Source organism: Anastrepha obliqua, chromosome 1 (genome assembly GCF_027943255.1).
Source record: "Anastrepha obliqua isolate idAnaObli1 chromosome 1, idAnaObli1_1.0, whole genome shotgun sequence".
Classification (NCBI taxonomy): domain Eukaryota; kingdom Metazoa; phylum Arthropoda; class Insecta; order Diptera; family Tephritidae; genus Anastrepha; species Anastrepha obliqua.
Window position 1 is genome coordinate 142,728,652 of NC_072892.1, and position 11,906 is coordinate 142,740,557.

The window sequence follows — 11,906 nt, forward strand, 5'->3', positions numbered from 1 at the left end:
AGATTCCAACCTATGTTCTCTCTGTGATTTCCGAATGGTAGCCACACACCAACCCATTCGGCTAGGGCGACCGTCCCAGGAAGTATTAGGTGTCATAAAAAACGTGCGACATGGCACTCAATTTGCAAACAATTTTTTTTTTTTTTGTGGGTTCTTTATTATTGACGAGATCTGTGCAATCCGAACTAGCGAATGTCATAAAAATATGACATTCTGACCCAGGTTAACTGAAGTTTCTAGGTAGTGATGTACGCAGCGCCGGATTTACCACGAGCCAACAGCAGCAGATGACCCAAAACTTACACAAATTGAAGACCTCCACAAGTTTGGAACAACAAATTCATCCTAAGTAATTTGAGCCGTTTGAAACAAACGAAGTTTCAGACTGGATGACTCGCTGTCGTGTGATTTCTTTAACCTGTGATTTACTTAATTGCTCAGGCACAATTTTCTATAAGAGCATTCAAATGTTTGGCGTATGCCGATGATATTGACATCATCGGCCTCAACAACCGCGCTGTTAGTTCTGCCTTCTCCAAACTGAATAAAGAACCAAATCGAATGGTGTCCAGACCGGTGGTAAACGAGGACAAAACAAAGTTTCTACTGTCATCAAACAAACAGTCGGCGCACCCGCGTATCGGCACCCACGTCACTGTTGACAGTTATGATTTCGAGGTTGTAAGCGACTTCGTTTATTTAGAAATCGACAGCACCGACCGATAGAACACCGACAATGCCAACCTTGAAATCCAACATAGAATTTCTCTAGCCAACAAGTGCTACTTTGGACTAAGTAGGCAAGTGAGTAGTGAAGACGGCTCTCGACAAACAAAAGTAACACTTTATAAGATTCTCTTCATGCCTGTCCTGAAGCTAGGACGATGACAATATCCGGTGAGGCGTCCCTTGGAGTATTTGAGAGAAAGATTTGAGAGGAAGATATTTCAACCTTTGTACGCTGGGGACGGTGAGTATCGTAGGCGATGGAGGCATGAACTTTACGACGATATAGACATAACGCAGCGAATAAATGTCCAGCGACTACGTTGGCTGGATCATATAGTCCGCATGGATACAAACGCTCCCGCTCTGAAAGTATTCGATGCAGTACCAACTGGTTGTGGCAGAGGCAGTAAAGGCCTCCACTGCGTTGGAAAGATCAGATGGAGGACTTGGCTACATTTGTTGTTTCCAACTAGCGCCGGTTAGCACGAGCAAGAAACGACTGGCGCGCTTTGTTAAACTCGGCCGAAATCCCGTAAGCGGTTATCAAGAAGAAGAAGAAGATTTGTGTAAAGAGGGACACAACCGTGCCGCACGAACGGACAAAAAGCCGACAACTCAACTTTTGCCATACGTTCCAGAAGAAAAAGTTCGCAGCGTCTGAAGTTAGAAGCGGCCTCATGATATGGAGTAACTAGCCATCTTACCTGTGGAGATCAACAGATCTTCCTTTGAGTGATCGTAACTTATGAGTGTACTTCACGTTTTTCGAGGTACAGATATAAAAACCTGAATTTATACCCGCGAGGAGTACAGTTTCCAAGCGGTAGCCACCGAAATGTGGAACATCCAACTGCTACGGCGGATTTAGAGCTGCAGAATTTGTGTTTATATCGAAATAGTGAAGCCCCTGTTTCATGCGGCACAAAATGAATTGATGATGCTGATGAAGACTGTCGCTCTAGCAACATTGCACATCAAATATTTTATGTTGTAATACAACAATGGCAAAAACACAAGCATACGAAGTGTATGCTGGCTCCCAGTAGTCACTGGCTGGTTGGCGCAGACCAACAAAAAAAGACACGCCGGTAAGAAATTTCGCTCGAATGAAGAGGTTATCGCTGAAACTGAGGCCTATTTTGAGGCAAATCGTTCTAGAAAAATGGCATTGAAATGTTAGAGTGGCGCTGGAAAGATTGCGTTGCTCCTGATGGAAATTACGTTGTCGAAAAAGAAAGTGTTTTCTTTGTAGGGCCCGGGAAAGTAACTGTAAAATAGTAAATAACTAGTAAATAACCAGTAAATAACTGTTAAACAAGTTGGTAACGAGGATGTGGCAACAAAATGGTGCGGAAGCGCTAGTTGGATTCTGGAAGAATCACCACTCTAACCAACCAACCAACCAAGGGCCCGGGACTTTTCAGCCTATGTGTTATGCACTCAAATATGTGTCATATTCGGAATTGCATTGAAATAAAAAATACCAAGAGATTTTTCACTTAACAAATGACCTAAGGCAAACTTTTATTAGAAATTGATTTTTTTTTTTAATTTTCTAAATCATTGCATAATTACATTATAAGAAATATGGAATTTTACATTTATGTAGCTCATATTGCTTTTTATCGATTAGGTAACAACATACTAAACTACTTCATAAGATGTACTAAAATTTAAATTTGTTGGGTTTTATACAAATCGCTTTTACCAAATATACAAATTTCAATAATATCAAATTAGCATACATATTTTCATTTAGCTTTCGTATGTTATAAGTACTTAAGTGTAATGTTTGGCCGTAATAGCTACTGATAGTTGGCTGTTAAATTTAACGCTTACAAATAAACATAAAATCGTCGAAAATAATAAAATCACATAAGTTCACTATTTGCATGAATTAAAAATAATTACGATTATTGCTGCATGTGTGTGTGTGTACTTATAATCATCACATGTGGCAGCCGACATGACTCATTAATAATGGTTCAATTATTGCTAAACTAAATTATAATGCAAGGAAACAAACAATAATTACGTCGGGCAGGTAATTGACTTTGTGGTTAACTAACACAGTTTTGTTTATCTCCAAAAATTGTTTCTTTGTGAAACTTTCGAAATCGCATACATTTTCAAATCTTTAAAATTATAACGTTTTTCGCATTAATTTCAATTGTGCACCAATTTTGTTTGTGCTAAACTTTGCAAAAAATTTTCAAATAAATTAAAAATTAAAAAAAATGTTTGCTGCTGAGCGCTAGAAAAACGTTTGTTCCAAGGTCGTTTTTGTTGATACAAAGCAACATTAGTGAGAAATTCGCAAAATGTTGTTCTAATCAATAAAATTCTGCGCATAAGTTGCTTAGTCAGAGGGGTTTTTTATTTGCTTTCTAACAATTTTTTTTTTTATTTTTTTTTTTAACTACTTACCAATGGCAAAAATAAATTTGCTGTCAAGCAGTTGCCGCTCATTGGTGTTTTTCATTAATGTTGTTTTTGTTTTGTAGGTGGCAAAGTTGACTTGTTGGTGGCCTTGCAGTTCGTTCGTTGGCTGGTGGGTCGCTGGATCGTCGCCGTTTCGGATCCCATTTGTGGCGTTGATCGTGCATTGAATTGCATTTTGATTTGATTTATTGAAATAATACGAAGGAGCCGCTAACTTGCACAAGTTTTTCTTTTCTGTTGTTTTCTGCTATTTATTTGCAATCGACATGCTGTGAAGCGCGTTTCATTTCATATTTTCTTTTTTTGTTTTTTTTTTCAAATTTATCGTGCATTATTTGCGTGCGTTGGCAGTTAATTGAGGCGGCTAGAAAAAGTTTGCAGTGGAGTTGCTACTTTTTTTGTGATTTTGTTTTTATTTTTATAGCGAGCATCAGTGCATTGGCTGTATAGTTGATACTTAGCTGTTGGTGTTGTAGTTGCAGTGCATTTGGAAGAAGAAAGTGGTGCTGCTCAAAGGTAACTCAGAGGTGCTTGTGAGTGCGGTTAGTCACTGTTTGTTGCTTTTTTTTTGTTACTGTTGCTTACAATTTTCTCTTTGTTTAATTGCTTGCTTGCATTCTCATTTGAGAGTGAGAGGTACATAGGTGTTTGAAATATGTTGAACAGTTGTTTTTTGGAATTGCAGGCATTCAACAGATCAGCCATTTGCCATTCATTAAATAGTACGCCCCCAACGTGTAAAAAAAACAAAATACAATAACAATAGGGGCGCTCATGGATGCGTGCTAAGGTTTTTTTTTTGTTTTTTTTTTACTAAATGCATTCGTACAAAACATACTTATTCACTTAGGGAAACTCTCTGAACAATAGCAGGCTTTACAAGCACTAGTTCGCTGCCGTTATGTGTGAGATTTTCAACACATAAAAAGAGAAGCAATCGTACACATGCGAAGTTATTATTTTTAACTTAAAAATACAGAAAAAATGCAGCAGCAGCAAATGTATGTAGCTTTTTTTAATCATTTATCTTGTTACAAGCACTACGATTTCGATTTAATGCTAATAAATGGAAATTTATAAAAAATGTTTAAACAGTTTTAAATTATTTAAAATAAAAAAATATTTCATTTGTGATGTTTTAGCATTCGGCAGCGTAATTTTTGGTTACCAAAAATTATACATCAAATTACAAAAGAAAAAAAGATACGTAAGATGTCATTGGTGTGTCAGCAGTAAAAAGTAAGAGGCGTACAACGTACAAGTGTGGGCATGCAGTGTTAATAATCCGAAATGAGTTTTTGTTGTAGTTTGTGTTAGTTGGTAGTTGGGATGCGGTGTGGTGTGGTGTTATTATTGGTGTTGTTGTTTCAGGTGAAAGTGTTCCCATTTGGTTTTATAATTTCGTTTTTTTTTTTCATTGCATATTATGTAAGACGAACGTAAAGTAACGTTGAGCAAAAAATAATATAAAAAAGAAGAAAAAATAAACAAAAACAAATTATGAGTATTACGAAGTGATCGTTGTTTGGGATATGTGTTAGTAGTCTTACGTAAGTAAATATTTTTCTTTGTTAGATAAAATAAAATAGGCTTAGTAAGGAACATTATAAATAAAATAAGAATCACAAAATACGAATACTAATGCAATTAATGTATAATGCGAGCTTTTCTGGACATAAGCAAGGCATTGAAGTTTTAGTTAAATCTGTTTGTTGTATATTTAAACATTACGCTTTCAAATTCGGCTAGGCGCAGCGGAGAAGCTGCAAAAATTATGCTTAGCAAGTTTTCAAACAATTCAGTTGGAGTTTTCAAATTTTGCTACAGTTTTTTCAAATTTAGAAGCTTCAAATAAATGCTCATAAGAATCTTAAGTATTAAACTTAAAACAAAAAACAAAATAAAGCGAAAAACATAATAGAAAGGTGAAAAATGAGAGCAAGATTTTGTTAAACAAAATTTTTAAATATATTCAAGTGAATTTTTGCCAATTTTCATTTGAAGTTTTATAAAAATTTAAATTTCGTGAAGCAAATTTTTACATCAACAAAAATAATTTTAACAAGCAGTAGAATATAACTAAATTTTAATAAATGAGGAAGAGACGATTTCGCACTTTTTGTACCATTATCCTGCTCTATCCAGTTATAGATTCATTAATTTAGTAGAGAATTTTGTAATGAATGGGAAGATCTCAGTACTGTGGAAATCAGGAATCTTCTACCAAATTTTTGAAATGTGTACAGTGGTTTTAGGAGAGATAAGGACAAGTTGCGCATATGGCATCACAATGAGCCCGAGTGTGTCCCACAGGCGACAACCGCTTCAACCTAAACTAACCTAAATTTCACAATTTCAAGAAACTAATATTCTGCATGCCGTACCGTTTATTTTTATAGTAAATTTCATGTTTTTTTTTTCATTTCGGGCGACTCAGAGGCAGCGTTTGTGAAAAGAAAAAAATCGGTGTGTCCCACAGTGGACAGCAACCTAACCTAATTTTCACTATTTCGAGAAACTAATTCATCAATAATATTCTGCATAAGCCTGTATTAGCATTACTCCAACGAAAAAAGCCGAAAAGCCAGGCTATCACAACAACAACATTGTCTTACCAGTGAATATTCTTTTTGAAAATTCTTTATTTTTATCATTTTTGACTTTAAACTCTTATTATTTTGACAAAGTCTCACTTTTTAATACGAAAATATGAAAAAATTGCATGCTGCTACCACATTTGTATACATTTCTCCTCATCTCAGGCCCCATTCTGCTAAACGAATACCGCTACTCTCTCTCTCTCTCTCTTAATTACAAATTCATACTCTGCATTATGTATGAGCGCTCGTGCTTATCACAGCAAATAAAAACAATTTGCAAGTGCATACTCTGATTATTACTCAAATTGGCTAGCATTTGAAAGCGTAATCTTATCTACACAAATAACTTAATAATCAAGCAAATAAATATAAATGTATGTATCAGCATAATGGTGGAAAAACTCAAGTGATTGTTGTTTTCACTAAATAAATATACTTATATACAAACGCACACATATGTACATAGGTATGAATGGAAATAATTATTGCTCTGACCTAAAAACAAAAGTTATTAATGAGCGTTAAGTTAAGTTTTATTTTGTGTTATTAATTAGTATTTCTATTTCACTACCGCTGCATATTTAATTTTATGTAAATGCACCTTTATATACATGTGCAAATATTTTTGTGTATATGTAGGCATGTGTCTGTGTGTTGTGATTTCGTGTTTTTTTTTTTTTGTTTTTTCTTCGTTATTTTTTACGCTATAGTCAATTATTTAAAGTGTGATTTGTTTTTACGAATTTAATTTAATTCTTAAATTTCACGTTACATTTCCCTTTTTTATTTTCATTTAATTTTTTTATTTTTTTTTTCTTTCGAATTTCTTTCAATTGAGTTTTCCAATATATAAAGAGAATCTATATTGAGAGATTATATGCTTTTAATAAGTAAATAGTTATTTGTTGTTTGTTTCATAGCTTGTTTGGTTTTTGTTTTAATAATAAATTGTTGCTATATAAGAGTTAACTAGATAAATATGCAATAAGTATGTAAGTAAATACACAGCGTGTTACTTTTCTTATAATACAAATATGAGATTTCGAAAGTACAAATTATACATATGTATGTATATATGTATGCATTTAAAGTGAACTTAAAATTGCGTGAAAACGAGATATTTTGAAAAATGTTTGTAAACGCGCTTTCAGCGTCAATTTTGCTTTGAATATGCTATTTTCATTTTCTTATTTTTTGTTATTGTTTTTGTTTTTTTTTTAACTTTACGCTTAAAAGCAAGTCAAACGAAAAGACAGACCTTCAACCGATTTGTGACTAAACTTTTAACCGGAAACTCTTATCAACAATTATGAGAATTATGAGAGGTTGAAAAGTACAATACATAGTTTTGTTTTAAATGTTTTTTGTTTATTAATTTTATGCTTGTTTAGTTCAATTTGTTTGTTGTTTTTCATTGCAATGCAATTTTCGTTAATTTGCCTTTTCATTTTCTCACTTTTTGCATTTTTTTTTTTCGTGTATATTTACTTTAATGTTTTAGGTTGTGGTTGCTTCGCATTATAACAGTAATCAATAAGATTTCATAATATAGCAAATACATTATAATTATTTTTGTTTAGCATTTAATCAATTAATTAGGTAATTAAGTAAGTAATAATTCACCAAATAGGCCGCAAAGGCAGCTTACAAATTGGCAGCATTCACGGCCGCATGGCATTTCTCTCTGAGACTCTTATCGCTTTCTCATTTGCTCGCGTCCCAGTAGCAGCCAAGCTGCGTTGACCGCTGCTGGGTTTTGTTTTTGTGGCTTTCAACAACATCCATCCACTCTCGCTGCGAGCGTGCGATATAAGAGCTACATAATAACTAGTTATAATAATTGTTATTACTTTGTTGCTATATACTTTTTTTGCTTTTGTTTTTGCCTTTTGCTTTTTGTAACTATATGTATGTAATAAATAATAAACATGTAGTAGTAATAATGTAATTGCATTTACATGAAAGTTGTGCCAACATATGCAGCAACTATGAGACCCAACACAGTCAAACATAACAGGATCATAATCTTCTTTCGGCGCGCCTTGCTTTGGTATTTGAGCGCCTTCTTTGTATCTTGAGTTGCCGTCTGCACGTAGTCCATAGCATGCTCCACATGATATTCAATGCGATCGATCATCTCGCCCTGCGACTCCACCAACATAGCCATGTCCATGAACATGTCGTGTAGCTCCTTAATCGATGTCTCCAGTTTCATAATATCCGCATGGCGTGCCTCTATGTCGGCCAGCGTTTGTTTGGCCTGTTGGGTTTCCATTATGATGCCCTGCGTGAATACGGCCGGGTTGCCCTGTTCCAGCATGTCTTCCAACTCTTCGCTGGTCGTTGCGCGACCGGTAATCTCCAGCTGGCGCTGTATTCTGCCTTTGCAACGCTCTCGGTAATCCGTTTGCGTGCGATTGTATTCTGTCATCACTTCGACGAATTTTCGCGACAGCGTTGAATGTTGTGTTTTGCGTATACGCAAATCGGCGGACGATTTGTTCTGCTGCTCCTCTTGCTCGATATTCTGTTCAATGCTTTTTAGTTTGCCACGCACGCGATTTGCATTCTTCTTAATATCGGCCATCAAATCTTCAAGCTCTTGCTTGGTTTTCTCATCGGACTGAGGGGCGGAGAGTATGGCCGAGTGCTTCTTTTTAACTTCTTCTACGTTGTCTTGCACTCGGTCGATCATGCCTCGTATCTCCTCCACCTGCTTGAAGAACTCATCCATGTACGAATCATGGGCATCCACATTGACCGCCACTTCCTCTGACTCTTCGTCATCGGATTGAGCGGCATGCAGTGCGGCTAATCTGTCTTTTGTCATTTTGCAGTGTTTGGTTTTTTACAAAAGTAGACGACAAATCACTTGTTAGACTTTAAATTTGTGATTTATTATGATTTTTACTTTTTAAGCTAACGGCCTTTCGTTGCCGTTTGTTCACGTCGTTCGCTGACTTTGTTTAGCTCAACTTTCAGTGGGTTATTTAAGGGTCAAGGGGTTCGGTTGTTTGAATTTGAAGGCGATTTTTATATTTATGTGGCAGTCAGTGCTCGTCGAAAACGCTAGTTTAGCTTATCATTATTTTATGCAATTTTAATTAATTGAAATTCCAAATTCGGTCTTTAGCAGAATTTTCTTTTCTTTACACACGCTTATTCTTTTTTGGATTTTCCTTTTTTCACTGCAAAATTTTGTCGGCCTCACAGCGCACCGCGTGTGTGCAACACTTTCCACGCCTGTATTTTTTCTTGTGGTGGTGGGAGGACGCGCGCGGTAGTTTGTTGCTCGCTCGACTGGCGATTATTGATTTTTCCTTGCGAAATGCGCACGTTTGGGACAAACGGCCGTGCCGCTGTCTTTATAATCGTTGTTATCGAGGCGTTTCTTTTAAAATTCTAATTTTCGAATAAAAATGTCGGCAATTTGCTTTTGACTTCTATAATTTATTTTCCACTTAACCACTTTTTTGTATTACTTAGATTATATTTCGCTTGTTTTTAATACTATGTAAATTTTCGCTTTTCTAATTTATACCGCGCTACGATTGGTGGCAAGCGGTTCGTCTTAGCGTGCGTACTGGTATGTGGAACGGTGAAGGTAACGCTCACGGTCAACAAATTTAATTTACTGTGATATCCACAGCGACATTCGACAAAAATTTGGGCGACGTTAACAGCGACGATACCGATAGCGTATGCGACAATGGCAACGGCAGCATGACTCACTTTCGGTCTCACTTTTGCTTAGCAAATTCGTATTTAGACTTTTTGTGGTTTAAAATATTTTATTTCATTGCCTAACACAAAGAATAATGAATTTCGTAAAGCATTTACACCACATAAACTTCGCATCAATTTTTAATACAAATTCCAATTCTTGCCAGGAATCTGCAATTTTTGCACATGTCAAGACACATATATATGTGCTTTCGAAACTTGGTACACTTTACTTTTAATGAACACCTTCTGTCCCTTGCGCCTGAAGTATTTACTTGTATATTGCAAGACACGCGCTGGGAGAAAAACTGTTGGTATCCGCTGTTTGCTGCTGTTGCGTTCGCTGTTGATGATGACGATGAAGGTGATGACGCTGTTAGACGAGCAGTGTCGAAAACGTAGCTTATCGGCGAAAAGCTCCCGAACAACAATGGAGAGGGGTGGGTTGTGATGGCAAAAATCAGCGCAAATTGTTACCAAAATTCCTAAGCAGCTATGAATGAGAGTCGATTGGATTTTGGTTGTTGGTAGTTGATTTTTTGTGTATAGGATTTTTCTTTTACACTGCTTTCTGTCTCTTCTCTGCTTTTCGTTATCCAATTTCTGCTTTTTGTGTTATTCCACTTTTTACATTAGCCAACAAATTCGTTTGACGTTTTCTTGCCTTTTTTTCGTTAATATCATGGAATGATTTTGACTTTGAATTACTTTTTTTTTTCAATTCAATTTATATTATTCACTTTACTTTTTAATGCAAACAAGTCCGATTATTTCTTGTGTACGATTTCGGTTATTTCCTTTTTTGCTTGAAGAGAAATGTGAAATCCACTTTAGCAGCGTGCAAATCAAAGAAAATATCGATTTTTGCTCAGGGTCTCATTTACAACCGAACGCGTACGCGCGCGGTTGTTTCGTTTATGCGGTGGGCACTAGGCGGGGTTGTCGGTCTGTTACGGGCGCTAGCTGCTGCAGTGGCGAGTTGTTAATGTCTGCTTACTTTCAGAATTATTGGTGATAATTTGATCTTGTAAAACACTGCTGTGCGTTAGAAATGCTGGGATACCGGGTTTCCACAATATTTATTAGTGGCCAGTGACAACGCTTGAATGATTTGCTTTTTATCTCGGATATTGGCGCACGGACGCACGGAAAACGCTCTCAACGCGTTGCTGGCTCTCGACAATCTATTGAAACTAGCATAAGCGTTGCCGTATGAACCTATGGCTGCATCAATATTCGCTCTATTCATAGTTCTCCGCCATCACGTTTGTGGAATTCGTGTGCTCGTGTGGGCAGCGTACAAAGTGCGTTTGCGTTGTGTTCATGCTCAATCGGGGGTGGTGTAAGCGTTGTAACACTCAGCAAACTTCTCTTTTTGAGTGTATTTTGTAATGCTGCTGCTGCCACCGCTCGGAATTGGCCTCCTACCGACGCTATAGAGACTCTTGCGGCAAATGTACACTGAAAACTTGTGAAAACGCTTTACTACTTTACTATTATTTGTTTGCACATTATTTACCAATAAACACTGTGATGTACACTTTTTTAGTTACAATTCTTTCATTATACACATCCCGAGGTACTCATCCGTGTTTGATTGTTTTTAACCACGATGTATTCTATCATTCGTGACTTTTGACAATGGCTTATGCACTTTTTCGTTTGTAATCATTTGACAACCACTTGCCAGACGTCAAACCAAAACTGACACCTTCAAAGTACAAAAACAATCTCAACGCACGCAAGAATGTGGAACGCATTGAGCAACTCGTGTAAATTCAGCTTTTTATCATTTCAGCTGGCCAGGATTAGATTAATTTGTTAGGAGCTGAGACGTTAGGTGCGGCTAAAAAGCAAAAAGCAATTTGGGAAGCAGCCACTTTTTCACTTTCGCATTCTTCTAATTTATCACATTTGACGTTTCGATTGAATTTCGCGTTAAAGCGCAAGCAGATATGCTGGCGAAACGTAAATCAAAAGTAATGCTAACACTCCAAGAAAAGGCACAATTTTTACCCTCTACGTGATTAATTTTAACGAGATAGCTAAATTTTCGATTTTGATATGCACATAAATGAATTTCAGAGAGACTTGAACCGGGAAACGATTGTGAACTCTGTTCAAGCAGTGTTCAACTGCATAACCAACTTAATTTCCAACCAACAATTGAAATTTGCCGAAAAAAAAATATAATTAAAAAAAATTTAAAATATGAATATTTAAAAAAAATATTTTCTTAACACATTTTTATTATTTGATTATTATTAAAGGAAAATATGTGAGAGGTCAATTCTTTACAGCGGAAAATATGCACAGTATTAACATTTTTCGCTCAATAAGTTTTATTTTCAACATTCTAAAGAAACACAACTTCTGTGCATGGTACACCTTTAATTTATAATGAAGTGCATA

At 36.1% G+C, this 11,906-nt stretch overlaps 1 protein-coding gene across 4 annotated transcripts; it reads right to left on the reverse strand.

The window, feature by feature from the left end:
* Positions 1–3,156: 3,156 nt before the first annotated feature.
* LOC129236368 (syntaxin-1A) lies at positions 3,157–11,461 on the reverse strand. Of its 4 annotated transcripts, none has more exons than XM_054870718.1 (3): positions 11,014–11,461; positions 7,730–10,955; positions 3,157–4,230 (listed from the first exon to the last, which is right to left on the reverse strand). In XM_054870718.1, the coding sequence occupies exons 2-3, from the start codon at positions 8,599–8,601 to the stop codon at positions 4,212–4,214; spliced, it is 891 nt and encodes a 296-aa protein (XP_054726693.1). In that variant the 5' UTR covers positions 8,602–10,955; positions 11,014–11,461; the 3' UTR covers positions 3,157–4,211. The 4 variants fall into 4 exon arrangements, 3 of the variants coding, with proteins under 3 accessions (XP_054726693.1, XP_054726692.1, XP_054726691.1); XM_054870717.1 differs by having other exon boundaries at positions 7,730–10,962; XR_008581660.1 differs by having other exon boundaries at positions 5,787–11,457.
* Between the last annotated feature and the right edge of the window lie 445 nt (positions 11,462–11,906).

Bases quoted from the DNA above. Each gene is read 5' to 3' on its own strand.
- LOC129236368 (XM_054870718.1), bottom strand. From the start codon at position 8,601: ATGACAAAAGACAGATTAGCCGCACTGCATGCCGCTCAATCCGATGAC.